General features: G+C 52.8%; 1 protein-coding gene across 7 annotated transcripts in view; it reads left to right on the top strand.

Annotated features, from left to right (window-relative positions):
* Window positions 1-25,757, top strand: part of TMEM63C (transmembrane protein 63C) — a 32,702-nt gene extending 6,945 nt beyond the window's left edge. For 3 of the 7 annotated variants that reach the window (XM_071557774.1, XM_071557770.1, XM_071557772.1), the window contains exons 2-24: window positions 11,881-11,991; window positions 12,265-12,491; window positions 12,831-12,910; window positions 14,016-14,103; window positions 16,213-16,250; window positions 16,666-16,808; window positions 17,114-17,165; window positions 17,610-17,718; window positions 18,124-18,197; window positions 18,300-18,380; window positions 18,520-18,640; window positions 18,759-18,892; window positions 19,111-19,233; window positions 19,734-19,887; window positions 20,450-20,556; window positions 21,374-21,460; window positions 21,986-22,051; window positions 22,166-22,328; window positions 22,549-22,654; window positions 22,838-23,005; window positions 23,281-23,396; window positions 23,552-23,623; window positions 23,703-25,757. In XM_071557774.1, coding sequence (XP_071413875.1) covers window positions 12,288-12,491; window positions 12,831-12,910; window positions 14,016-14,103; window positions 16,213-16,250; window positions 16,666-16,808; window positions 17,114-17,165; window positions 17,610-17,718; window positions 18,124-18,197; window positions 18,300-18,380; window positions 18,520-18,640; window positions 18,759-18,892; window positions 19,111-19,233; window positions 19,734-19,887; window positions 20,450-20,556; window positions 21,374-21,460; window positions 21,986-22,051; window positions 22,166-22,328; window positions 22,549-22,654; window positions 22,838-23,005; window positions 23,281-23,396; window positions 23,552-23,623; window positions 23,703-23,915 — 2,499 coding nt within the window. In that variant the 5' untranslated portion in view covers window positions 11,881-11,991; window positions 12,265-12,287 and the 3' untranslated portion in view covers window positions 23,916-25,757. Of the gene's footprint in view, window positions 1-7,910; window positions 8,011-11,880; window positions 11,992-12,069; window positions 12,168-12,264; window positions 12,492-12,830; window positions 12,911-14,015; window positions 14,104-16,212; window positions 16,251-16,665; window positions 16,809-17,113; window positions 17,166-17,609; window positions 17,719-18,123; window positions 18,198-18,299; window positions 18,381-18,519; window positions 18,641-18,758; window positions 18,893-19,110; window positions 19,234-19,733; window positions 19,888-20,449; window positions 20,557-21,373; window positions 21,461-21,985; window positions 22,052-22,165; window positions 22,329-22,548; window positions 22,655-22,837; window positions 23,006-23,280; window positions 23,397-23,551; window positions 23,624-23,702 lie in introns of all 7 variants that reach the window. The other 4 variants (XM_071557773.1, XM_071557771.1, XM_071557775.1 and 1 more) reach the window with 3 other exon arrangements.
* Window positions 25,758-27,994: the final 2,237 nt, after the last annotated feature.

Raw genomic sequence — 27,994 nt, 5'->3', positions numbered from 1 at the left:
TGGCCAGCCTGGTGTTCTGCACAGAGGCAGCAGCATCGCTGGAACCCGCTCTCAGGTTCACGCTGGTTCTGCAGCTCATTTAGCACAGGTCTCTTCATCACATGGTGACCACTGGGAGAAGCCTTCCCAGTGCCCTCTTGTGGCTCCTCACACCTGGATTTTGCCCTTTTTGGTCCTCTCCTTCCAGCATGACATCCATGTGCTCCTCAACAAGAGCTGTGCTGCCAGAAGATGCATGGAAAGCAGCTGGGTAGGGTTTTGAGACCAGTGTGTCCTGCAGGTGGTTCTATCCCCAGCGAAGAGGCAACACTGTGGGATTCAGCACCAGTTAAATGCTGATGCCCACCACTCTGGAGGAGCATTAGCCTCCCTGTTCAGACCTCTGCTCAACTTCCCAGGGCTGTGGTTGGCACAAGGGTCTTGGGATGAGCCAGAGCCTCTACAGCATCTGCAGTTGTGCAGATTGTTGTCTCTAGTAAGTGCAGATGTACTGCTGGCATTGGTGAAGCAGAGCTGTATTTTTTGTGGGACATGCACATGCTTTACTGCAAGCACTGGTTGCCCCAGGAAGTCAGTCTGACAGGTGGCAGCTGTGCTCAGGTCTCATGCATTCTCACCTTGGGTTTTCTCAGACTGGGCGGAGGTGTTTCCAGGTGGGGAGATGCTTCCCAGACAGTAGCTATGCAGCACAGCAGGAATCAAACTGCCCCTTTTGAGGAGGTGGAGACCCTTGCTCATTTAATCAATGCCTTGCTGGTGCTGCAGAGGCTGAATACAGGATCAGGGTCTTGGGGCACTCAGTGCAGGACCAACCTGGCCAGGCATGACCAGCGCTCACAGTGGCAAGCTGGGATGTGCTGGGTGGAGCTGCAGGCAGGGAGAACAGTGTATCTGAAGCCTGACATAAAGCAGGAGACTTGTCTGACACTGGGACAGGACACTCAGCCACTGTGCAAACACTTCCATATCAATGCTGCATACCCAATAATCTCCTCCAAAATGGACATAGAGCCTTTCTGATTCCTGCTAATTGTAGCTGGGTCTCAATAGCTGCAGGGCTGTGAAGAGGCTTGCAGTGGCTGTTCCTGGGACACTGATCCCTGCCTGGGTCCCCAAACCTCTTCAATTGGCTGTATTCCTGGTGCTGGCTCTGCTGTGCCCAAAGTGCCCTGGAAGGATGCAGGGGCATGAACTTGGAGAGGCTCCTTTTGCAGCCATCTGCTGCAGTGCCTCATGTTTAATTTCCCTTTCTTCTACGTGAGCAGTGATGATGTGGAGCCCAAGGGATGGCTGCCTGGGAACCCTGCTCTGCTGACAGAGTGGGCAAAGCAGTGCAGGGGCTTCCAGCCCTTCTCTGAGTGCCAACCTGGCTGTGTGTCCCTGTGTGCAGGGAAGGCAGGCTCGTCAAGAGAAACCAGGGACAATCTCTCTTTCTTCCCTCCCATTTCCCCCCTGATCCTACATAGCCTTTTTTCAAGTCTGACTTGCCCATGAAGTGTCTCTGATGCTGACTGTTGGATGTGGCATGTTTAAAAGGATGTGACCCCCCAGCAAACCTGCGAGGCTGGGCTGACAGCCCATATATAGTGTTGAGTTTCCTGCTCTTGCAGCAGGAAGAGCTTGCAGGTCTCTCAGTGACCACCCTGCTGCCAAATCTGCCATCTGTCTCACATCCTCTGGGCGATGCTGTGCCTCCCAGCCCACAGCTTCTCTCCTCCCAGTGCCTTGTTCCATTCCCAGCCTGACTGCTGTACGTGTCCAGATGTGACACTTCCTTCTCTGCCTAAAGGGAAAGAAAACAATTTATTGTGTTTTTCTGCATCACATCTGTCACTCCCGATGCCCCTTGCGGTGGCTGTGGGCAGCTGCTGGCCAATGGGCATAGCCAGAGAGGGTCAGGAAGGCAGCGGGGGGAGGGGAGGGAGGAGGAGGGGGGGGGGCAGGGCCAGCCTGCAGCACTGGCACAACAGAGTCTGCTTGCTGACCATCTGTGTCCCATTCACTCCATGTTCTGGGCCACCCGCCTGTGATACACGTGTCCTGGCGGGGGAGCTTGAGCCTCAGTCTTTGTCCCAAAAAGTCCTATGGTTTCCCTCTAATCTCTGATGCTCCAGGGCCGTTTGACTGCCCAGGTCCTCTCCATGGAGATGAGAGCAGGCTAGTGGGTGTGATGGGATGTCTGCTTTGTTCTGCTTGAATCTGCTGTGCCCTGCCCTGTACTTGCCTGGAGCTGTCCTCGGGTGTTGTGGGCAAGGGGAATTCCCCAGGGATGATGGAAGTGATGGGGACAGGTTGTCTTGTCACCGTATGTGACCACCCGTCACACACACCGGGAGGAGGCTGAAATGATCAGTGCTTTGCAGAGCTGTTTCTGCAGCTCCACATGTGCCTGGGAGAGCTGCCTTCCTTCGGCTGCAGCAGCAACTCTCATCTCACGTCCCCGAAATCTGTGTGGGCTGCAGAGGTGGCTGGATGTGTGTCCCAGTGACCAGAGGAGAGTGACTGCCCGCTCCCTGTGCTGCCCCAGTGAAAAGCAGTACCGGGATTGCCCTGCACGGGGGCAGGATCTGGTGGGGGTGCAGTTGGCTGGGCCATGGCTCAGACAAAGGCACCACAGTCTGGTGTTGAGGCTGTGAGACCGGTTCAGTCTCTTCCTTCCTCCTTTGAAAGGACCAAATTTGCTTGCACTCCAGGAGATAGGTGGTGATCTGGTGAATCCCCAGGGGATTATCCTTGTCTCCTTGTCCTCCTGTCGCAGGCACCTGTGTAACCCATCAAAGATTTTTACTTCCATTTGATACACGATTGACTCAAACCGGTGTCCTGAGAGCTAATCCCTCTGGCACAGCTGGATGCGACTTACAAAGCGATGTACGCAGGGGCTGCTGGGGCCATCCCCACTTGTGCACCCTGTCAGTGCCAGCCTTCACTGAGCTGCCAGCTCCCGTGCTCCCAGGGCAGCATGATTCATCTCAGTCATATGGTGTTACCCAAATCTGCTTGGAAGCTGGGCAGAGGTGGGAGGAAAGCCTTGTCAAGGCCAGGATTGGCATGTGGTGTGCTCATGGGCTCCTGCTGCAGCCCAAACCTCACTCTTCTCCTGGCACCAAGCACAGATGATAGAAATGTTCTAGCTCTGCAGATGCTCTAAAATCATCTTTTGTATGTGTGTATGTGTATCTATATAGTGTTGTAATGCACTGCTCTCAGGAAGAAGCTTCTATCCTTGCAGAGAGGGGAGCTGGGCAGGGCAGGAGTGGTTTTTTGCTGCTGCAGCAGAATCAGCCATGAGGGATGTTGTGGGTCCTTGAAGCTGGGGAGGCATGAAGGGTAAAAATTCTGGTGGCAGCCAGGCAGCAAGGCATCCCCCAGAGCAGTGTGGAGGAAGGTGAATGGCTGGTCCCAGGAGAAGGGGATCAACAGAACAACATAATACTGCCCCTAGGAGTCTGTGGCATGAGGGTGCTCAGTGAGAGAGTGGTCCCAGGTCCTCATCAGGCAGCAACAGGCTGGAGTGGAGCAGAGTTGGGACCAGCAGCATGAGTGCCAGACCCCATGTCCCATGGCACAGCAGGCTTGTGGCCATCAGTTGTAAGGAGGGCCAACTGCTGGAACTCAGCAGTTGAAAGCAGATGTGCAAGGGCTTGAAACGCAAGCAATATGATGCTGGGCTTCTCAGTCTGCATCACTTTCATGCACAGACCATGTCCTCTCCCTGCCAAAAATCCTTGCTTGTGTATCTCACTCCCTCTGCTCTCAGGTGAAGTGCCCTCCGCTCACTAGTGACAGCTGTAGCTGTGCTGGCTGCTCCCGCAGCTGGCAGTCTCTGCAGCAGGTGGCTTTATAAAAGGCAGAATATAAACCTCCCACTCTCCTTTCCGACTCCCACAGCTTCCTGCTCTCCAAACAGCAGAAGGGACTTGAGCAGGAAAGAGCTGCTTTTTCCCTATCTCCATCCTGTCTTCTCCCTCATCTCCAGGCACCACAGTGCTCCTGGCACCTTGTGGCATTGTGAAAGGTGCCTATGACTCACAGTGACAACTTCAGGCCCTGACCAAGGCACAGCTGCTCCTGGTTTGTATACAGGTTTTTGCAAGAGAGTGTTTTTCCAAGTGGAGATGGCACTTTCCTTCACAAAGGCCTTAAAATCCCTCTCTGTGTGAGCACTGTTACCTGGGTGGCAGAAGAAGCAATCTGCCTAAAAATGCCCAACATCCCACCACCACTGCAGCCATGCTGAGAGGTGCCTTCCTTGGTCTTCAATGCCAAATGTGAACTGCCTCTGCCAGACTGGCTGTGCACGGACACATGCTCTGGTCATGGAGCTGGCAGGCAATACCTGGAGCTGGAGGTACCCTTTGCAGGGAAGCTCAAACCCTTCCCTAGGGGTGGCTGCTGCCATGGCTCTGTCACAAAGGCAGCAGTGGCTGTGAGTTGTCCTCATCTGCATGTATTAATTAATCATTAATTAATTGCAAGTGCAGGGGTTTCCTGGGGGACTATGAACAGAATGCAACATCCCAACTTGGAACAGGGATCTGGTGGTACCAGGATGTCTCTTTACTGTTTTCCCCAAATACTGTTTTTCTGAATGGAAGTGCATGTGTATGTGTTGACTGAGAACCCAGGGATGATACCCTGCCCCTTTCCCACTTGTGAGCTACCTGGGTCTCCATCCCCTGCTGTTAGCCCTGGCTTTTTCATGGTATCATACAAAAGTTTGGGTTGGAAGGAACTTTTAAATGTCATCTAGTCCAACCCCCTTGCAATGAGCAGGGACATCATCTACTAGATGAGGCTGCTCACAGCCCTGTCCAGCCTGACCTTGAATGTTTCCAGGAATGGGATATCTAGCATCAATGTGGGGAGCTTGCACCAGTGTTTCATCATCCTCGACATAGAAAATTTCTTTCTTATATCTAGTCTGAATCTGCCCTCTTTTGGTTTAAAATCATGTCACTACAGGCCCTGTTGAAAAGTCTGTCCCCATTTTTATTATAATGCGCCTTTCCTGGCTCTCTGCTCCCGGCCATTACTTACCAGCAGCCCTGCAGTTCCCTGTCCTCTGCCTGGGCTGGGCTTGGCCCAGGTAATCCATGGTGTTGAAGAGTGTTGATTTAATTATTAGCAGAGAACAAGAGTGCATGATGCAGAATGAGCAATGGGCACCTGCCCTGGGCAGCTTGCAGGACCATTCACTCGTGTTTGTTTGGTGCGTTGTACACACAGAGTGTGGTGTGAGGGGCTCAGCACACTGTGTGCACAACGGGAGAGGGAAATGCAAACCAAACATGGGTTAGAGTCAGCCTGCAGTGGCAGCTTAGTCAGATGTGGCAAAAATGGCTGGGGGTGGAATGAATAAATTCCGCTCCGATTCCTCCTTCCCAGTTTCAGTGCGCTGGCTCCAGCAGCTGCTGGCTAGCACATGTGGAGGAGGCGCTGGAGAAGAGCTGCTCTGTGCACAGCATCTCCCACGCACTGGCCCAAACAAATCTCTGTGGCTGTAGATCTCACTGTAAGCACTGTTTGCTCTCAGTTGCCTGGGATTTGACTTCATTCTTGTGCTGAGGAGCGCTGCAGTAAATGTTGGCCTGCTTGGTCCAAGCATCACTCCAGGAGAAGGGGCTTATGTAGGTGGCTGTTTGATACCACAGAGGAAGGTCACAACTGTCCTGCAGAGGTTGCGGACTGGGATACCTTCTTGTTGAAAAACTTTGTGGAGCTTAGTCTGTCCAAGTGCCAAAACCCCACCCTGCATGGTGGTGCTGGGCAAGAAGGGGAGAGCAAAGAGCTGAGGGTGACATGGCAGCTACCACGGGGAGAAATGACAGGAGAGGGTTTGGTTCTCAAATGCTGTATCGGTTTTGGGTGAGTCCCTGGGTCAGCATGACCCTGCACAAAGTTTCCTGAAGGTAGTGGCATCCTGAGCACAGAAAAACTTGCTTGGCTCCCCAAAATGGGGTCAGTCTCAGCCTCCTGGTGGGCTACATTATTTAGATGGACCGTGTAGGCAGGGCAGTTTAGGAATGGTGAAGTACTGGGTATAGGAGTGGCAGTGCCAAAGACAGGATTACAACCAAGGGGAAGAACATATGAGAATAGCTGTCCTGACCTCTCTATTGTATATTCATTGGCAATTACAAAACCAGTCTTTGAGCCAGTGTTTTATATCTGTTAGGAGTCATCTGTTGCTGCAGAGTGGTCCTTTGCCTCCAAACCGTACTAACCCCAGCCTTTGTAGCCCACCAGCCACGTTGCCGCTCTTGGTATGGTTCTCCTTGTTTAGAAGGTGCATCTGGTTTCCAGTAGGCTCACAGAACCGGCTGGTGTATGTCTCATGTCCTACTGGTGATGGGGTGGGGTCTTCTGCTGGCGGGTTGGCTATGCCGTGGCCTGCCAGAGTATGGGCACAGCATTCACACCAGTGTCAGTGTCTGTGCTATGAATCTCTCTCTGTCCAGCAGTTTGGCTCCCCAACAGGATCTGGTTCCAATCTCTGTGGTCACAGCCCTGGGGGAGGAAAGGCACTGCCACAGTAACATTGGTCTCCTGTGCAGATGCCTTTCCTGAAGATACTGAAGCTGGTGCAAAGATCTGTGTCCAGGGATGCTGCTGCCCCACACATGCCCACCTCACAGGCCATGAGCAGCCAGATCCTCCCTTTGCCTTTTGGACCTGGAGGCCACAAATCTAAGAGGAAAGGATGAAAGGAGAGTCAGGGAGGAATGCCTTGGACCTCCGTGGGCTTTTGGAGGGTTGAATCTGTGGTCCCATCCCCTCTATACTCAACCCCCTTGGGGACAGATATGGCACATGGTGCACCTGTTCTGCCATGCACTGAAAAACAGAAACAAGAGGTCACCATGCCCCATGTTTGCCTCTGCTGGGGTGTGTGCTGAGCTCAGTGCAGGGTGTTAATGAGCCTTTTGCCATCCTGAGGTACTTGCTTAGCTGTGCTGAGTCAGTAGTAGTGGCTCGGGTTTCCTGCCCTCCCTCTCACTGCAGTTCCGCAAGGTCGGTCACTGCACTCCCGCAGGGGGGATGCTGGAGGTTTGCCTCCCTATCTGGTCCTGTGCACACCAAGGCATGAACCTGGTCTCCCTGTTACAGTGGTCTTTGTTTTGCCCTCCCACAGCCAGGCCACAATCTACTTGTGATGGCAGAAGGATACAGAGGAAGTCAGGTAGCACAGGTGCTTGTTTTATAGGAGGCACAGTCTAGGTTCTCAGCCTGGCTTTATTGCTGATTTTATGGGGCCCCTGACTGCTCCATCAGCAGCCCTGTACCCTGGCTGCCCACCTGCCAGCCAAAATCAGTAACCCTGTCCCTGCCAGAGTGGGACGCTGAGGCAGTGTGTGTGTAGGCATGCTGGGAAACGCAAATTAGTCATCTCAGCACTCCCAAGACTTTGTTTTGATGTTTTGTTACTTCAGCTGTCCGTGAATCCCCTAGCAAATGAGTTTGCTGGCAGGATGCTTCAAGGAAAAGACAAATTTTGAAAAATTGTATTCACATTAAAGACATGCCTTATTTTTAATTGGAAATCTGATTCTCTGGAGTAGTGCCCCCCCAACCAGTGAGAATAAACATATGCTGGTATATCAACAAAACAAAGAGGGCACTGAATATTCAAGGCAAACCTTACACACACTGAAAATGCGTCATAGAAATTATCCAGCAAATCAGTTTCAATGACAAATCTCATACATTCACTGTCTAGTCACAGCCATCAAAAAGATTAGAAAGAAGGATTGTCTTTCTCTATTGCTTTACACATTCTGACCCTATTTTAGCATCTTTCCTCTGAGTAAGACCTATAATTGATAGACCATATATTGCAATTTCTGCCTTTATGTTATTGCTTCATTTTCTTGTGTTTATTGACTAGTCCATTGCTGTCACTTCTCCAGAACAGAGCTGCTGAGGGACACCTGTCTGTGGTTGGCATCTAGAAGCACTGCCTCATACACAGCTAACAGGAAGCTGTCCCGATGCCTCCTGGAGGTGAAGGTATCCATGCAGCTCTGTTATTCACAACAGTATTTCCTCCTTTGGGCCTTAAAGATCAGTAAAAGCACAATGGCAGTGGCATAGCTGGGAACAGGAACTGTTTTGGAGATGCTGTGGGTTTGGTTGAACCTTTGAGATACTATCACAGAGTGTTGTCACATGAGTACTGCAAAATACTCCTATGTGTGGTGTGAAAATTTAGCTTAGGGGTTTCAGCAGTGACTTTAAGCATGACCCACAGTGTCCCTGTGATCTCTTACTTTGTATACCAAAACCCATACTTCTCCAACCAGAGGGAGACTGAACATGTCCTACAAGTCTGAGTTCAAGCTGTTCTTGATGCACATGAGCAGATATCTGCTCTCGCTGTTTCTGCTGCATGTGTTGTTCCTAGAACATGATTTACTTTTAACTGGTTGCTCCCAATAGTTATTTTAATGGTAATGCTGCAGCTATATAATTTGTATAAACTTTTCTGAGAGCAGCACCATAAAAGATGAGATTAGCTGGAACAAATGGTCTAGAAAAGTATTGGTTTGGGTATTTTGAGGTAAGTTTCTGTGGTTACGTGGAGTTGAAGGAACCAGGGAAAAGGCAGGAGAGTGAGCAGGACATGAGCTCCAGAGGAGCTGGGGTACACTGCAAGGGCTGTGTTACAGGCCTGAGCATGGTATGTTGGCTCCTTTGGAGTTGGAGGTGCCTGAGAGAAGGGACAGAGCTGGACTGGGTGTTCAACTGTCTTCTGCTCCTGAAATTTCTCTGTGCAGTCTGGCATCGAAACAGCAGTGCTGGGTGGAGAGACTTGAACTGGTTGGGCTGAGAGGGTGAAGGTTTGCATTTGGGACGTTTCTGTGCAGGAAAGCTTGAAATAGCAGATACTAGCACCATCTTCAGGAGGAGCCCATTGCTTTTGGCCACCAGGAGCAAAATATCTGGTACTGAGGGAAGGGGATAGCAGCAAGGACCTGATAGGGAAAGACAGCTTGTACAGATCTCTATGAAAATCCCCGTCACCCTGCCATCCTCCAACAGGATGTTCCTCCTACGAGCGTGAATACAGTGCCTACAAACAAGCTGCAGGATCTTACTGCTGGGTAGTGGAGTGGTGATGGCAGAGAAGAGACTTGGATGTTGCTAGAAGTCTCCTTGTTTATTTGCTGAAGGTCTAACAGCTCCCTCAGTCAAAGATACACTCTCCTTGTTAACAAAAAGGCAGTGAATTATTTAGCAGCTGAAAATGCCAGATGGCAATGGCTCTGCTGCTTACATGAGAAGAGGAGAGAGGGAGGGAGACATGCACATTGCAGGGAACAGATTGAGAGCATTTCTGTCACAAAGAGCAGACCTTGGCCAGAAGTCCTGGTGGCCCAGGTGGCTGCCTGATGGCAAACAGGAGGCAGATGAGCCAGGGCAAGCAGCTGCAACTTGCCAGAGTAACCAACTCATTTCCCAAAGGTCTGCTCTTGGGGATCCCTTGTCAGGGTTTGTTACCCTGATGGGTCCATGCTGGCCCTTGAAGAATAGGACTCCGAGCTTTGACTGGGAGGCAGGCCATGACTGAGGCTTTGCCAGCCCATCCATCACTTCACACCTGGGTGCAGTGATGGTACTTCAACCCCAAGTCTACTGGGATGCCCTTTGGAGAAATATCAGCATATCTCTGGTGACCTGGCAGTTTTTTTGAGAGTCACACTAATGGTCAGCTGTCCCAGCTTGGGCTGAGATGTCTCCAGATGCCATGGACTGGTCAGATCAATGTGTATGTGGCCAGAGACCTCCAAGGAGAACTGAAGATGCTGTAGACAGCATGGACAGATCTGTATCAAACACTGAAGCCAAGCCTCAGGTAACACTGCACCGTATGCAGAGAGGGACTGAAGAGAGCCAGATGCCAACCTAATCCTGGAGTGGGGTGAGCCTCAGGCTCTTCTGGGCTCAAGCCTTGGTCCAGTCATCCCAGCCACTCTTAGACATCCAGTGGATATTTTTCTTTGGGATAGAATTTATGCTTCAGTATTGAAGAAAATAGCAAGTCACCATCTTTTTTTTGTGTTTAATTTGGAAACTGCAGGCACCAAGAGCAGTTCTTAAATTCTTCAACCCTCTTGAGAGCTTGGGTTGAGAATCCCTTTGGAATTCCCTGTATCCAGGCTGTCAGAGCCTTTTTTTTCTCAATTCTTGTATTTGAAAACCTCCTTCTTCCTCAGCTTTTTCTTTCCCTGGATGAAGAGGTCAAAGAGAGTCAGTCTGTCAGGCATATCACCTGTGAGAGCTCCTGCCTTGGCACTCTTGTCCTGCCTGCTCTGCTCAGCTGTGGGGTGTGGATGTCTGGGCTTTTCAGGAGTTTTAGGACAGGACTAATCTTGTCAAGCAACAAACTGCATGGTTTAAGAGAGAGAGCCTGAGGTTACAGCAGTGTGTATAGAATCACATGGTACTGTAGTCTCCCATCTGTCACACTGACACAACAGAAGTAAATGTTTCTCAATAAAAGCAAATCTGTGTAGAGCTCAGGAAGATCCCCTTTCTAAGCCAAGACATTTTGTGTGTGCTGTGTGTGTCCTGTATATGCAGGACCTCTCAATCAGGTTTCCCTTGGTGTTGAAAAAGAGTTGGTCCTGTTTGGTCTTGGTGGAAAAAACTGCTATAAACACTTTGCATCTCCAGATCCCCGGAGGTGCCAGCTGTCTTTGTTTGCACCTTCCTCCATTGTTTAGTCTTGTCCTTGTGGGCTTTGAGCATCTTCCAGCAGGGATCACCTGTGTCCAGGTGACTGCAGGGGCTGCAGCAGAGTTACATTGTGGCTGGAATATAGATAAAAAGGAAGGAAAGGAATTAATGCCCAGTGGCTTGAATGCAAAGCTCACTGGAATACATGCTAGTAAACCATTCCGAGTTTTCAGGTGGCCTTTGCACTGGTCAAAATATGTTGGCCACATTATACTGTGCCCAGCATGTCTGCAAAGCAAAGCACTTATATAGTTCCTTATAAACTTCAGGCAGGCCAAAAGATATTTTTATCAGGAGCACAAGTTCCTGAGAGCAGGGATGTAGATTAATTGTAATTGGAAGGGCCCCCTTGGAGGTCATCCTCTAAAAGCCCTTGATCTGGACCAGGCCAACTTCAAAATTGTATTTGCCAGCTCATGGCCTCCAAAGCCTGTGGCTGGTCTCACCACCGATGTGTCTGTCCTCTTCTGAAGGCCACACAGCTCTCCAGGCACTAGAAGCAGCTGGCTAAAGGTGCCAAGGGGGACTCCGAGGCAAAGAGGCATGACAGACACATGAGGACAAGACACTCTGTCCCCTTTGTCCCCATCCCATGTTTGTTAGTGTTTGCTATGCTGCTTCCCTCTCCTCTCGTCCTTCTGGTGAGTGTAATGCCATTCAGCAGTGTCCTGGCATGCAGGTCAGTGGCATCCCTACGAGTAAAAGCCACGTTGGCTGCTGTAGGGTGCTCATTCCTGGGGTCTCGGGCACTGCAGGTTTGGAGAGGATCCTCTCCTACCTAAATCATGGTAGTAGGAAAGGTTTTGTTAACACACCACACCCTTGGCCATTAATGTCCTTTAAGTGTCTTCTGCTAGTGAGAACTGTAGCCTGTAGTATCAGATCCTGCAAAATGTGGAGGGAAGCCTGGCATTTAGAGTTTTAAGAACCTAATTCTTCTGAAGACATTAAGGTATCTTGAAAGGAGCAATTCTGCTCAAGTGGAAAGATGAAAGGGAGGTTCCATGACTCCTGAGTCACATCAGTTGTGATGCTGGGCTTAGGGATAATCCATAGGCAGTAGATATCTGGCTGGAGAGAGAGAAGCAACTGCAGCCCCAGCAGCCTAGTTGCTGACATCATCATTGCTCTTTTTCTCAGAAATTCAAGCAAATGCTTCAGCTGCTCCTGCCTGCTGACCACACCAGGGTGGCCATGACTCAGCCCGGATTCCAGGACTGAGAGGCAGAGGTGGTGAGAGACCTGTCTCAGGTATGACAAAGACAACCAAATAGCATGGGGTTTCATGGGGTGGGGAAAGGGCAGGAAGTAGCTGTGAGACTTCTTCAGCAACACCCCCTGCCCTATGTCCACAGCCTCTCCCTGGGACAGACTGGGACTGAGAAGCTCCAAGATCACCAGCCAGTCCTCTCCCTGCCCTACCCTTGGTGAATGCCTCAGAATTTGATGGTGGAGACCTGGAAGAGCCATGGCCCCTTTTCAAGCAAAGGCTTCTGCATCCACACCCCTGCCTTTGTGTTGCAGGGTGAGACCCCACGCCAGCACCGATGGAGAGCACGTACTCAGTGGAGCCAGCACCTGGTGGTGCCAGCCCCACTTCACCATACCTGGATGTGCTCCTCTTCTTGGACGCCCCAGCAAACAGCACAGAGGAGCAGTGCTTCAGCGCCCGCTCCCGCAGCACCGTCCTGGAAGGGCTGCCGTTTGGAGGAGTGCCCACCGTGCTCGCCATCAACTTCATCCTCTGGATGGTGAGCAGGCCAGGAGGGTGATACCTCCACAGGCACTGCAGCCCCTGGGTGCGCTGACAGCCACACACAAGTGCAGCCTGTGCACTGGTGCACCTGGCTGACTGGGGGCATGGGGGTGAGTGCAGGGGACCAAGGGCTTTGCCCATATTGTGTTAGGCAGCAGGGGCACTTGGACAGCAGTGATGAGATCATGGATCAGGAACAGTTCAGCCTGAGGCAAGAGTTTTGCACGAGCTTGAGCTCATGAGTGAGAAGGCAGAAAGGAGAGATGCGAGAAGGTCCCACAGGGTGAGACCCTGAAGCAAAACCCTTCACTTCTCCTCTTTCTTATTCTTTCAGCTTCTCCTTCTGGTTTTCTCCTGTCTTCGGAAAGCGGCTTGGGACTATGGGCGCCTGGCACTGCTGATGGACAATGATAGGTGAGGAAGGTGCAAAACCAATGTAGGTGATGCCTCCATTCTCTTCAAGAGGGCTGAAAGAAGGTCAGCACTGTGGGATGGCACACAGAGTTCAGCTGGTGGTCCTATCCCTCCTCCCCACTGGGAACAGCCTGGCTGCCCGTGGAGACATGGGCACCATCTGCTGCACAGAGAGGGAAAGCCTTGGCCAGCTTTCATTTCCTCTTGCCAGTAGCATTTGGTGACGGTGCTCTCTGTGCCATTGAGGGCACTGCCCTAGAAAGAACAGAGGCCCAAAAGCTGCTTCTGAGTGGGGAGCAAGCCGCTGCCTCTTCTCCTACCACTCTTGGGATGAGCAGGACTGGCTGCTGGAGAGGGCAGAGGGGGAGACACATCAATAGCACTCTTCCTCATGTACCTAGGCAATTTTCCTGGCCTGTCATTTGGGCTAGGTGCAGAATCCCACAAAAATTATCAGTGTTTGGTAAAAGTAGAGCCCAGACCAGACTTCCAGGTGGGCAACTGTCTGCCTGCCAGAGCCTGGCTCACTCTGGGCAGCAAAGTATCTTTCTTTGTACAGGCAGGTGCACACAGGAAGGTCTCTGTAAGGCTGGGCAGCCCCAAGAGCAAACTGTGTTAAAGGCCCTCTCCTCCCTTCTCAGCTCTTCTGGGCCTCGGACTATGGAGCTGAGTCTGGCAATGGACAGGGGATGTTTCCCTTCACCAGGGAGATCAAAGGGCAATCAAGACTTAAAATGCAATCTCTGATTACATTTCTTTTTACTGTAAAACCATTTGAGACATCTAAAAACAGTGGAATAGAAAATATCTGATTCAGAAGGCCTTGTACTGGAGTTAAGGCTAGTTCTTTGTGAGCCATCCCATCATGAGTCAGGGCCACAGAGAAGCTGTGGAGACTTGTCAGCATGGAGGCAGCAAGATGCAACCCCTCTGTCCCAAGTCCAGCTGTAGTCACTGGTCCAGTCCCAGTGCAGGATGCATGAAACAGGGGAGTAATTTCCTGGGCTGCTCTCCTAGGAAAGACTTCTCCAAGGGTGCTTATCCTCTCCTGTCTCTTGCATCTCTTCTGCCTTACCCCTCCTCCCCTTCTCCCCTCACTGCAAAGTCTGACGTCGCTTTTCTATGGAGAGCAGAGTGAGAAGGAGAAGTCCCCGTCAGAAAGCAGCCCCTTGGATGCCGACAACAAGGATGTGGTGAGTGCCAGTGGCTGTAGCAGTGGGAGCTTGGGCTGGGTTTGTCCTGGCCCAGCCTGTCCTGTTCTTTATTAGAAACCAAGCCAGAAGTCAAATGGGAGAAATTAAACCCTCCAGTGCAGGGTTTCTTGCTCAACACACTTTAGCAGTGGGGAATTCCTGGAAGCTTGAAGGTTTTGTTTGTCCTGGATTTTTTTTTGAGGCATCTATCTTGACTGGCTGTTCAGGGGGCAGGAATCTCCCAGCTGCATGGCTGTCCCTGCAGCTGCAGGGCCTAGTTGGATACATGGCCAGAGCCTTGCTGCATGCCTGCAGGGATCATTCTCACCCACCAGGACAGTCTCCTTCACCACACTTCCTCCTCTGCCAGCATGGCTGACTGCAGGGGCTTTAAAGTAATCTTTTGTTTCTCTCCATCACACCAGGCACACACCGGCTTTGAGGGAAACAAACACAGATGGACACATTTTGCTGCCTCTTTCTATTTCTCTTTTGACAGCAAAAGCTCAAAAATCAGTCACTGGTGTGACTGTGAAAAAAATGACATGACATTAAAGAAAACTAGGCAGGAAAGAAGCAAAAGAAGCAAAATCCTTGCAGGAGGCTGGAGGCCTCTTTAAAGCCTCTTTACTAGATGCTCCAGGAAAACATTTATTGCTCATCAAAAAATAAGTGAGAAAGACCACAGGGAAAGCCATCATGCTAAAGAGTAGATTAAGGGAGATTATTAGAAGTAAGAAGACATCCTTTAACAAGTCAAACTGTTCACAAATGAGGGAAATGTCAACTCTGCCAGGTCAGATATAAAATACACCAAGAGGGGGGAAAGAGCTGTTTTGTGGAGGAATTTGTAGAGAACAGAATGGATAAGGTTGGAGGGGACCGAAGTGGGTCATCTGGTCCAACCTCCCTGCTCAAGCAGGATTATATCCAGACAGTTCTTGAGGGAGCCTCCACAACCTCTCTGGACAATCTGATCCAGTGAGTAGTCACCCCAACAGGTGGGAATCCATCTCTTCTCCAAGGTAATGAGAGACAGAACTAAATGGCTTCAAGTTTGACCAGAGCATGTTAAGATTGAATATTAGGAAAAAGTACTTCATTGAAAGGGTGATCAGGCATTGGAGCAGACCGCCCAGTGATGTGGTGGAATCACCATCCCTAGAGGTATTTAAAGGATGTGTAGATGTAGCACTTAGGCACATGGTTTAGTGGTGGACTTGGCGGTGCTCTGTCAATGGTTAAATGATTTTAGGGGTCTTTTCCAACCTTGCAGTTCTATGATTCTACAAATCCTCCAAAAAGTGGTGAAGAGGCCAGATGGCTGAGTGCATTTGGTATGGGCATGACCAGGAGGACTGCAGAGGCACCTTGAACTTGTACAGACTCTGGTGTTAGTACAATACAAAATAATGTGTAGGGGAGAAAAACCCCCAATATTGCATACACAGTGATGGGAAATAAGCTATTACACAGGAACTTAGGTTGTCGTGTATCACTCTATGGCAGTGCTGGCTCAGCGCTTGGTAGTGGTCAAAAAAGTGCATTGCATGTTAGGGACTGTCAGGAAAGGGGCAGAGGAGGGAGCTGCTGGGAGCCAGGAGCCTGTTACAGGGATGCTTCTTAACATTCAGAGGAAACTGAGGTCCGAGAAGTCACCCCTGAGATAGGTTCATGCTTGACCTCAGCTTCTTAGGCAAATCCTTCTGCTGCACCTGACAACCATGACCTCTTGGGTGATGTTTGCAGGGAGAGTTCCCTGTCCCTCTACACTTCTGTCCCAGCAGACCCCCAGCTCCTACTCACAGGAATTCTTTTATCACCAGGTTGCATGGTCCTCAGGGCTCTCACCACCTGGAAGAGAGGTTGTGCTCAGCTTGCCACCATCTCTTTTTGGGGCGTGTTTTTCCTGCTCCTCCCAAGGCAGCTGTCCTTGCCAGTGGGCTGAGCATTGCTGAGCTGCCTTGGGTACTGCCTCCATTTGCTCAGCCCCCCAGCCATAGGCACTTCACCACTTCTCTGTGTCCCCAGCATATGGTGTGCCCCAGCTTCTCACCAGGGAGGTGGGGGTGGTTGCCCATATCTCATTCTGACTCTTTTCCCTTCTAGGGATTCTGCTCCTGGCTCATTTCTATCTACCAGATGAAGTAAGTGTGTGTCCTTGGCATTATGGCCATGCCCCACTGCTGCCCACCCTTGGGGAGCTGGTGCCCACAGGTGGTGGCTCATCATCTGGAGCTGCTGGGACCAGCGGCAGAGGAGAGCCCTCTTAAAACATCCACCCTGAAGAGAGAGCAGAGGGCTCACCTCTGCATTTCCCTGGCCCCTAGATCCTATCCCAAAGAAAAGGGGTTCAACCTCTTCTGGTAGGAACTAGTTCTTAGTGGGATGGCAGCCAAAGGGCTACTCGTGTCCCTCATTCCTTCTGTGCCCAAATCCTTTGTGTCACAGGCAGGATGCAGAATTGGTATGGGTTGTGGGAGCCTGGAGCAGCCAGTGTCCCCGTGATGGGAGGTGGTTGGGTGGAACCAGCAGTGCTCACCCTCACCTGCCTTTCCCCAGGGATGAGGAGATTCAGAGCAAGTGTGGGATCGATGCCACCACCTACCTCTCCTTCCAGCGGCACCTTCTGGTCCTGCTGATGCTGGTCTGTGTGCTCTCCGTGGCTGTCATCCTGCCCGTCAACTTTTCAGGGGACCTCCTGGGTAGGTGCTTCCCTAGTTACAGGATGATTCACAAGTGTGCAAGCTTCCTGGTCTTGTGGGAAGCACTGTGCCTTTGGGATAAAAGGCAGAAAAACACCTCTGTCAGAAGCCCCCAAGCAAGCAGGAACCCACCATCAGCTGTGGGACAGAGGAACACAAGAGACAGGAAAGTTTGGGGCATTGAGTATTTGGCAGGGACCTGGGAGATGGAAAACAAGGGAGCAAAGACCAGAGCCACCAACTACAAACATGGATGTGCACACTACACTTGGTTCCCTTAACCTTCTGCTTCTCTTCCTCTGCAGGACACAGTCCTACCCACTTCGGGCGGACAACCATCGCCAACATCCCAACGCAGTAGGTGCTCCCACATGCAGAGGGGCTGTGTGTGCTGCTGCTGTGATGGGCACTGCTGGGAGCACCCAGGCACAGCACTCACCACAGCCCTGTGGTGGGGAGAGGGAGAGGCCCATGTGAGCAGCTTGCCACTCACATTAGCACCTGTGTCTCTCTGTACCATGTATGAGCACAGCCTTGGCAGCCAACACACTGGCACTACTCATTGTACCCTGCTGCTGGCAGAAGTGCTCTCAGGGGGTGCTGCATAGCCTCATTTCTGTAGTATCTCAGCCTACAGCCTGGGTGCTGCCCCTCTAGTTCCTTGGGTGGGGGTCTCACAGCTGGCACAGGGAGGTCCCACTGGGTGGACGGGGTGGCCATGGGTCAGGTACTTGAATGCTAGGCTGGTCCCCATGCCATGTGCTCACCAGAGCACTCTGATTCCCTCTTCCCCTCTTCCAGAGACCGTCTCCTGTGGCTGCACAGCATCTTTGCCCTCATCTATTTCATCCTCACCATTCTTTGCATGGCTCACCACTCTGTCCACCTGGAATACAGAGAGAATGAGAAGGTGAGCAACCACCCATCCTCCAGCCCTGCCTTGTTCAGTGCTAATGGACAACTTTTTGCATTGCACAAGTGCTGGTGCCAGTAGGTAGGGAGAGCTTCAGAAACAACGTGGGACTGGGCAGGCAGGGAAAGATATGGCTGGTTTTTGCTAGCTCCTGAAGAAAGTCTAACAGCCTGGGAGCACATCCCTCTCTCTTGCTGTCTTGCCTCTTGAGACTGAAGCTCTGCTGTGTCCAGCTGCCTGGACACCCCCAGGGTTTGGAACTGGGCACTGAGGAGGACTGTGCTGACGAGCCTCTGTGGTGGCAGTTGGTGCCCCAACTTGCTGCTGTGTGAGCACAGTGTCAGTGATGTGTCCCACAGATCCCCTGTGCACCCACCTCCTCTGCCCCTTCTCCTCCCCCAGGTCGCCCGGACACTGATGGTTACCCACATCCCCAGGGAGATCACAGACCCTTCCCTTATCATCAAGCATTTCCAGTGAGTAGTGGTGTGCCACAGCCTCACTGGGTGAGTGGCAGCAGGTGGCAGGAGATGACCCTGTCCCCAGCTCCTGGTGCCACCCTGTTCCTGTGCTTTCAGTGAGGCTTATCCCAGCTGCACTGTCACCAATGTCCAGTTCTGCTTTGATGTGCGCAAGCTGATGAAGCTGGATGCAGAGAGGTGAGTGAGTGCACATCCACATTGCCTCTCTGGGTGAGTGTAAAATTCCTGCCCACCGTGTCAAGGGATCCAGTCTATGTTTCTGTTTGTATGTCTGCCACTCCCCAAATGATCTTCACCCCTTTTGGCTTCGTGGCAGGCGCAAGGCAATGAAGGGTCGGCTTTACTTCACCACCAAGGCGCAGAAGGAGGGGAAGATCATGATCAAAACCCACCCCTGCGCCCGCATCTTCTGCTGCCACTTCTGTGGTTTTGAGCAGGTAGGGGGTTGCTGGCAGGGCTGCAGGCAGCACACCTGCACCAGGGGCAAGGCAGAGCATAGCAGCTTGCTGGTGCCACAGCCCAGCGAGTGCAGCAGAGCTCTGGCTGCTCCTGCAGGTGGATGCTGAGCAGTACTACGGGGAGCTGGAGGAGAAGCTCACGGATGAGTTCAATGCTGAGCGCAACCGTATCATGCTCAAGCGGCTGGACATGGCCTTTGTCACCTTCCAGGATGAGCGGATGACAGCTGTGTGAGTGTCCCTCATGCAACAGGCACAGGGATATCCCACAGCCCGGTGGCCACCACTGCTGGGGAACTGGGACACCTTGCCAGCTTTTCCAGCCAAAGCCAGGCAGTGGGTCTGTCTCCCCTATGCCTCTGCTATCTCTGAAGGTGGCTGCCCTATTGGGGTTGCAGGAAGGGTCTCAGAAGAAGTGAGACCTGACCCCTGGCTCCCTGTTTCTGCAGGATTTTGAAGGACTACAGCCACATCCACTGCCGGAAGCACCCCCAGCAATCCTCTGTTACCACCGTGGTCAAGTCACACCACTGGGGCGTTCGCTATGCCCCTGCACCCAGTGATATCATCTGGTGAGCCCTCATGGCAGGAGAGGGGGAGGAAGAAGGGGTGAGCAAACAGAGGGGAACCCATGCCCATAGCTATAAGGAGCCCATAAAACTGCAGGGAACCTGTGTCCTTATCTATAGGACACTTCCACAAGGTGGCAGGGGCTGATAATCCCTCCTGTTCCCATAGATAAAGTCAGCAGGGGTGACTGGGATGATAACCCCAAGGGTGGCAGACCTCAGCCAGCTGAGGTTTGGGGTGGTTGCCAGGCTCTGATTCCTCCAGCCTGACTGCAAAGCCTCCTGATGGTATGGACCTCCTCTGTGGCTCTTCTCTGGTCCAGGGGGCTCTGCATGTGACAGCACAGCAGCATTAGGAGGGGAAGAGGGTGAGCTGAGAACAATGTCTGCCAGAATGGTTGGTGGAGATAGCAGGAGGCAGAGCTTCATGAAGCTATGCTGGGAGGCCCAGGACACAAGACTTTTCCTCTACATCATGTCCAGCTCCTGTTTTCCTCTCACAGGGAGAACTTATCAGTCCGTGGAACATCCTGGTGGGTGCGATTCATCCTTCTTAATATCTGCCTGTTCGTCCTTCTCTTCTTCCTCACCACACCAGCCATCATTGTCAACACTATGGACATGTTCAATGTCACACACCCTGTGGAGAGCCTCAAGGTAGTCCCTGGGATCCCATGCCAATGTTCCTAATGGATCACCATTTCCAGGCTTGTCCATGACAGGGGGAGGATACGAACTCTACACTGGCCCAAGAAGATGAGCCATCACTGGAATGGGTGTTGATGAGAGACAAGGAGGGGTCATGCCTCTGGTTGCCATACATCCCCTTATTGTTGTGTTTCCAGTGGCAGAAGACTGAGGCACCTGTGCAATCTTGAGCTTTGGTGCTGTTGTCCATGAAGGCAGGCAGGTTGCTGTCCATGCACAAGGAAAGGTCTGGGAAGAGCTCCAGGAGATGTTAAGAGCTGCCAACAGCACATCTCCTTCTTGCTTATTGATCTGTGAGCTTTTAGGTGGGCATTGGGGCTCAGAGCCTGGCTGTGGTGCCTTTAGCTGGCCTCAAGCTCTTATCTGCTGAAACAAATGCCCCTGCTTAGGGAGGGGATGCCCCTGCCTGCTGCACACACCATCCTGTGCCAAGAGGCCCACAGAGCTATCTCCAGCATGGCTGTGCTCTGGTGAGCCTCTGAGGGGGTGTCTGGCATCTCTCCTCCTGCAGAACCCCATCATCACCCAGTTCTTCCCCACGCTGCTGCTCTGGGCTTTCTCCGTCTTCCTGCCCTTCCTTGTCTACTACTCAGCATTCTTCGAGTCTCACTGGACAAGGTAACAGGGCGGGCCTCCACAGTCCCCCAGGGCTGCCAGAGATGGGAGGAATCTCAGTGGAAGGGGGACCCAACCTGCAGGGAGGCAGGCCGTGGAGCAGCAGACCCCCTCAGAGCCCTGTGGGTGTTAGTCACCATGGAAAGAGACCCAAGTTTATATCCAAAGGAGCCATTTCCTTCCCATAGTCCTGAATGCTTCCAGGCTGCTGTCAAAGGCAGGTGGTTTTAAGATGGGTCTGAAGAAGTTTGTGAAAGGGATGGATTGATAGTGGACTGACAGCAGCAGAGCCAAGGTCCTGACTTGTGTGACACATCCCAGGCATGCTCCCAGCCTTCCAAGGCAGAGAGATGGGTACAGGATGCTGAAAGTCTCCTAGTAGAGGAAACTACCCAGCTCCTATAATGTCCTCTCTTCTGTCTTGACCCTTCATCAGCCCCAACCCGTGTGCCTGGTCTGGAACTTTGCCAATACCTCCCTTCCTTTCCTTGGGGAAAATGGGGACTCCTAAACCCATTCTAGACACCAATGTGCCACTTGCTGGGTGTCTACACTAGCAGGGATGGTAGGAGAGGGCAAGGATGAAGGACATGAGAGGCTGGTAATACAAGAGCTTTTGCTCTTGGTGATTCTCATGGTGACACACCATGGCCTGAGGGATGCTTTGCAAGGCCCAGTAGATGCACAGATCAAATGTACTTGGCTTTCTGGGGCTGTGAGTAGCTCCTTAGGTGAAGAGCGAGACCCAGCCCCTCACTACACCTCACTGCTTTTCCTCAGAAAAGTGCAACGTTCTTTTTCTTGTCTCCCCTCTCTGCAGGTCAAGTGAAAATCAAATCACCATGCACAAGTGCTTCTTCTTCCTCGTGTTCATGGTTATCATCCTGCCCTCGCTGGGTCTGAGCAGGTGCGTACCACCCTGCCATGCGGTTCTCCCTCCTCCCCAGCTGCTAGGGCCACACCCAGGCCTCTCACCCCTGCAAGCCAGCCCCAAAGGGCTATTGTCACATGGCCACTGGAACACAGCAATCTCTGCAGAGGAAAACACTTTTTAGCAGTGCTGAGCTGCTCACAAATGGTCATAGACAGAGCTTCCCTGTGAAGAACTGGAGTGGAGCAGCTTGCCAGGCTGCCACAGCTCACCCAAGGTTGCTGATGGTGGTCAGTTGCTGCTTGGGGCCAGCCCTTCAGCAGACCCTGAAAGCACCTGGTCAAGTATCTGCATAGCCCCAGCTACAGCAATCCTGGCCATCCAGGAGGCAAGCACCCACTCCACAGTTGTCTTGTATGGCAAAAGGGACTGCTCTGGCAGTGTAGGATCTGGAGGGTCTTGCCTACTCAGGGCAGGGGAAAGCACATGCCCGCTGGGTGTCATCTAGGTTGCTCCCCAGCTCCCCTACTTTCTGAGCTGCTCCTCTTCTCTTCCCTCCAGCCTGGACCTGTTTTTCCGCTGGCTCTTCGACACCCACTTCCTGGACGAGGCCGAAATCAAGTTCCAGTGAGTAGCAGGAAGCTCCCAAACTTCCCAGGCGAGCGGGAGCACCTGTTAGCCCCCCAGCAGCTCTCCCGGCAGCCTGCTCAAGCATCTTCTCACACTCTGTCCCTGGGGTAGGTGTGTTTTCCTCCCAGACAACGGCGCTTTCTTTGTCAACTACGTGGTCACCTCCAGCCTGATTGGAACGGCTATGGAACTGCTGCGCATCCCGGGCCTGCTCGTCTACACTGCCCGCCTCTGCTTTGCCAAGTCTGAGCCTGAACGGCTCCATGTCAAGCGGGTATGTGGTTCTTGTCACCTCTGAGCTTACACAACCCCCAGCACAGCAAGAATGCATTTGATGGAAACTCAGGCTGTCATGGTCCTGTGGAGAAGTGTGTGAGGACTTTTTCAGGATTCCTCTTGGGGCGTAATGGGAATAAGGCAATCCTGCAGGACAGGGAGTGAAGGCAAGTGCAGCATTTGCAGAGGCACTAATGATACTATTGGTCATGTTGCAGAGTCAAGCCTACCAGTTCCAGTTTGGACTAGAGTATGCCTGGACCTGCTGTATCTTCTCTGTTGTCATGACCTACAGCATCACCTGCCCGATCATCGTCCCCTTTGGTGAGTATGATCCCATGTCCATGGTCCCAAGCTGTGCCAAGAACAGCCTGTCCCAACCACCATCAGGGGCGTGGCAGTGCAAGCTTCCTGCATGGTACAGAAGGGCACCCTCGGGCACCGTCCCCAGAGCCTGTCTTGCTGTCCCCATGCCCTTCTCCCAGATGGTCCCTCTTGTCCCACCAGGGTTGCTGTACATGCTGCTCAAGCACATGGTTGACCGGTACAACATTTACTACGTGTACATCCCCACCAAGCTGAACCAGCGTCTCCACGTCGCCGCCATCAGCCAGGTCGTGGTGGCCCCCATCCTCTGCATGTTCTGGCTACTCTTCTTCTCCGTCCTACGCCTCGGTAGGGAGAGCTTGAGGCTGTGCCCTGTCACCACTGAGGGTCATGTTCGGGGATGATGGAGAGCCACAGGTGTCACCCCTGAGTTAGGCATGGCATGGAGGGTGAGAAGGGGGAAGGTGGTGTGGACACCTGCCATCTGAGGGAGATATTACCTAGTGTTTTTGGAAGGGGGTTGAGAGCTTGTAAGATGCAAAGCCAGCATCAGCTGGGGCTCAGCTAGACATGCAGCAGGTTCTTGGAGGCTTATACGCTGCCCCAGTGTCTCTGTGCTCTAGGTCCCACCCGGCCTGTCACCCTCTTCACCTTTGTGGTCCTCCTCTCCTGCATCATCTTCTCCTTCTTTGGCCTCTGCCTGAAGAAGCTGCAGCCGCGGAAACCCTCCAGCTACCAGGTGAGCAGTCGCCCACTCTGTTCTTTCACCCCACTGCATCCCCTTCTTGCATCTCTGGGGTGCACTTGCCATGGGGAGGCAGGTGGCGCCTGGCTGTCCCCAGCCAAAGCTGGGACTCCCAAACCATCATTTCCTCCTGGCCTCCCTCTCCTCAGATGTCTGACCAATCTGAGGGCGCCTTCAGTGATGTGGAGCGGAGCAGCGTTTCCTCCACCCCTAACTCCAATGTGAGTACTGCTCTCTACCCTTCTGCAGCTCCTGCCCTTGCTCCTCTAGGTTCTGATGCACCACTGCCCCCTGGGGCAGCTCTTTGTGGCCACTGTCCTACAGGAGCCTGAGCTGAGCCTGACCCCAGCGGCCTCTCCGGCACACCAGTCCTATGGCACCATGGGGAACCACCTGGAGCCAGCAGAGGATGGAGAGGATAGGGGGCTGCAGAGCTTTGAGACAGAGCTGGAGACAGTGGAGGGCGAGTACAGGAGCAGCCCTGTGATGGAGAGCCAGGCTCGCTACCAGTGAACATCCATGCTGCCAGCCCAACCGTGCTGAGAGTGGAGGACGTGCCATGGGGCAGGAAGGAGCCTTCCCAGCAGTGGTGGAGTCCATGTCTCTGATGGGACAGGGGGTGACAGGACTAATGGAGGAGACCCTATTGCGGGAAAGGTGGCAGGAGGCTCTGCTGGTCCTTCCCACTGCCTGGACTGGCTGAGCCCCCTAGTGTCCCTCTGTCCCCACCTGCCTCTTCCAGCCTGTGGTGGGGAAGAGAGGGTGCAGCAAAATAGGGAGAGGGTCTCTCTCAGAGGCCATTCTTTTGGGGGCAGAAGGAAGGCCCTTGCCCCTCTGTGAGGAGGAAGCAGCCCAGACAGCACAGACGAATGTGCCCGCCACCACACTGTCCTTCAGGTCCTCAGTGGCAGGGGACAGCCACCCTTGCATCCCACCCCACCCACTGCTCGGGCAGCCATCCCCCTCCCTTCCCTCGCTATTGGCCATCCAGCCTGCTGCCTGTCTCCACTTTGCTCATTAAAGCAGGGACTGCTGACATATGCGTGCTTTAGTGGAGGAGGTGAGTGCCGGGGGCAATTCCTACATCTGGCTGAGCACCAGTGGCCCTGCCCCAAGGCGGGCTTCAAATGCAAGCCCGTCTCTTCATCAACCTTCTACCCCATCCCTCCATCCCACTGCACTACGTCTATGCACTTGGGCTCTTGGGGAGAAGGGGGAGGTCAAGGGACAAGTGTGTTTAATGGCTGCAAGGGCAGCTCCTTGTCACTCCTCTCCTCTGGCAGCATTCCACCTTGTGCTCATGCTCTTGCTGGGACTGCCCATGACACCCAGCATGGCTCTGTCCTGTTGCAATGGAAAGGCAGGGTGAAGGCTGGCAGGACCTGGACTTCCTGGTCCACCACATCCTGCCTGCTCTCACCTGCAAGCCACACCTGTGGGATGCTCTGCCAGCAGCTGCACTGCCTCTCAAGTGTGAGTTCTGCTGTAGTTACCGTAAATGTGCTCATCCAGAGTAGCTGTGGTGGCCCCAGGGGACAAGAGCTTATCCTCAGCCTGCTCAGCCCCTTTCCCACCATAGCCCACCTGGGCATGCTGACTCCTCACTCAGCCCTGCTTAGGCCTCAGGGCTGGTTTTCCTGTCCTTGATTCTTCTGCTAGCTTCAGAGCAACTAGAGTTGCCAACATCCCAGGGCGTTGCAGAGAGGGAAGGGAGGACAATGCAGCTGTGCTGGCACCAGGGCTGCCAGCATGGTGAGTGCTACTGTGCTCAGCAATGGCACTGCTCAGCATTAGTGGTATCACTGGGAGGGGAGGCACAGTGTGCCACTTCTGGGCAAAGAAGGAGGTTAAAAGGCAGCCCAGCAGTGAGCTGTGGGTCCCATTTGGACTCAGGTGGGCCCTGGGACATTCCTGTGGGGCTGGTGGGTCTCAGCCCAGCCAGCTGGCAGCCCCATGGCCCCCATTCCACCCACACTCCTGCATGCTAGGGCAGTGGCTGCAGCACACCAGCCACCAAGCTGTTTCCTCAGGTGAGTCTTGAGCTCAGCCACTCCCTCCCAGTCCCAAAAAGCATCCTGGGGGGTTCATAGCTTCCTGCCCAGGTGCCCCTGTGGCTGCCCACAGCTCAGCCACTGCCCTCACTGCCTGCTCCAGGGGCAGCCCTAACAGGGCAGGGGGATGCTGGTGGCCTCTCTGAGGGTGGAAGCAAGTGCCTGCAAGTGGCACTGGGTCCTCAGGAGCTCAGGCTTCTGGTCTGATTGCCCTTGGCTGCCCCACTGTAGGAATGTGCCAGAGGTCTGTACCTTCTTGTGATTTATTGCTATGACCGTGCCTTGAATAAAATGACTTCACCCAGCTGCTGCCTGGTGTTGTCAGCCCAACGCGTCTTTCCTGGCACCAGTATAGGGGAAACCCTTGCCAGTGAAGCCAGCAAAAGTACTCCATCACCTTTCCCCATATTTTTACTGGTTTTGACCCTGCCTGGGGATGTCCTGCAGAGGCTTCAGTGGCAAGGAGACTGCTTGGATACCTCCCCAGCTCCAGACTCACCTGCTCACCATGGCCCCCACAAAAATAAACCCCAGCAAGTGGGCAGAAACAGCAGTCACAGGAGCAGGAGAGCACCTTGCTGTATCTTGTCAGAAGTGGCTCAGCCGTTGGCCCCATCCTTACCTTGGGGTGCAGCCCGGAGGCAGTTATGTGCCTTTCCTGCCAGTCTTCTGTCAGCACTCACTCCATTGGTAGGGCAGGCTCAGAATACCAAAGGTGGTGCCTGAAGGTAACAGAAGGGTAGCCTGGAGGCCCTCAGGGGCCACAGCAAGGAGCAGGGGCAGCAGGGACCCAGCCCATCTGGAGGTGGAACAAATGGTCCCAAAGATGAAGTGTCCACCACCAAGTCCCACGGAAGGGAGCAAACATCATTTTGGGAGTCTTTCTCTAGATTTTGAGCAGACTGCTTTTTTTTTTTGCATCCCTCCTCCCTCCCAAACCACACTTTTTATACCTGAATTCCTACTTCAGTGATTTACCTCTGGTTTCAGCTGGTCACTCCTGCAGGTTCTTCCACATCTCCTCCAGGGTGAGCCCTGCCTGGCCACTCTGGTTTATGGCACAGGGCAAGAAGGCATAGGGAGGGCTTCCCTTTGGATGAAAAACTGGAAAATTTAAAATCCCAGTCCCCCATCACACACTCCTACAGAGGCTCCCTGTTTGTAATGAGTGGTAAACAGGACTAAATGCTGGGGCAGGAGCTCTGGCTGTGAGCGAGGGCTGTAATTGCCTCTGGCTCATTGCTTTCCCAGCCCTAGTGCTGGGGAAGCTCATCACGGCCTAACGAGCCCCATCATGCTGCATCTCCACCACATCCCCAGAAACCCATTCCCTGATTGCAGCCTATGCCTCAGAAGTCCCTCACAGCCAGGCCCAATCCAATGCATGGAGTCTCCCTCTGTGCCAGCCAGTGGTGGGCAGTGACAGGAGCATCCCCACTGGGCAGCAGCCAAAAGGAGTTTGTGGGAGCCATGGCAAAACTCCATGCTGCTTCAAGGCAGGCGAAGATGGGGGTGCTGCTGGAGGCTGCCACACTGGCCCTTCCCTGCAGCACTAGGGTTGGGCTCCTACCACCAGCCTTAAGGCTGGCAGCTGTGCTGCAGGCCAGGAGGAGCTGGAAAACTTACCTTAGCAAGGACACAAAGGGGGGATTTCTTTGCATTAAGATCTCTGCTGCTCTCCTTGCCCATTGCAACCCATCACACATTGCCCTGTGGAACATGCTCCACCTTTTATGTTACCCAAGGCAGAGCACCATGGCTTCCCCAGAACGTTCACCCTTCTCTCCTGTGCTAGGGCTGGAATTTCTAGTCTTCAGGAGATGCTGTTTCAGACCCTGACCTGGCTTCCCTGCTTTAGACACCATTCCTCAGCATCAAGTGCCTAACTCTCCCAGGGCTGGAAACCAACCATGTCAAGGCTAGAATAAATATACCTCAACAAAGAGGAGACAGGACCTTCTGCATCCTCCCCAGCTGCTCCCTGGGCAGGACTGCTGGGGTGGCTCTGCAGTCCAGCTGGCAGGGTAGATGCTACATGGAGCTGGGCAGGACTTGGCTGTGAGGCTGTACTCTCTGGCTGCAGGAAACCAGCAGTGGTGACCAGCAGCAGGTGAGCCCACGCTATGTCAAAACAAAAACAAGAACAAAAACAAACAAACAAAAACCAAACCAAACCAAAAAAAAAACAAACTAGAAAAGCAGCAGCTGAACAATAGAAAAGGGATTTTTTAGCTGATTGCTTAGAATTCTAATTCCATTAGAGATCATTATATTTGAAGGATAATGAGCAACCAGTAGCAGGATGTCTCTGCTAGGCCCTCCACTGCTCATCCATTCAATTACCATGCACAAAAGCTCCCGACAGGCATTTGGTGCAGGATTCCTTCTCATTTCAGTTGAGCTGTATTACACAAGTGCTTCAGTGACCAGTATCTCCAAAGCTAGAGCCAACAAGAAACCAGTAAACCTCTCTCTGTCACCCTCCTTTTCTGGCTTGCTTGGGTCTTTTATATTAAAATGAACATAAAGCATCAAAAAGGG

This window comes from Pithys albifrons, chromosome 6 (genome assembly GCF_047495875.1).
Source record: "Pithys albifrons albifrons isolate INPA30051 chromosome 6, PitAlb_v1, whole genome shotgun sequence".
NCBI lineage: Eukaryota > Metazoa > Chordata > Aves > Passeriformes > Thamnophilidae > Pithys > Pithys albifrons.
The sequence above is the reverse complement of the archived record's forward strand: the minus strand, read 5'-3'. Positions and strand labels throughout refer to the sequence as shown.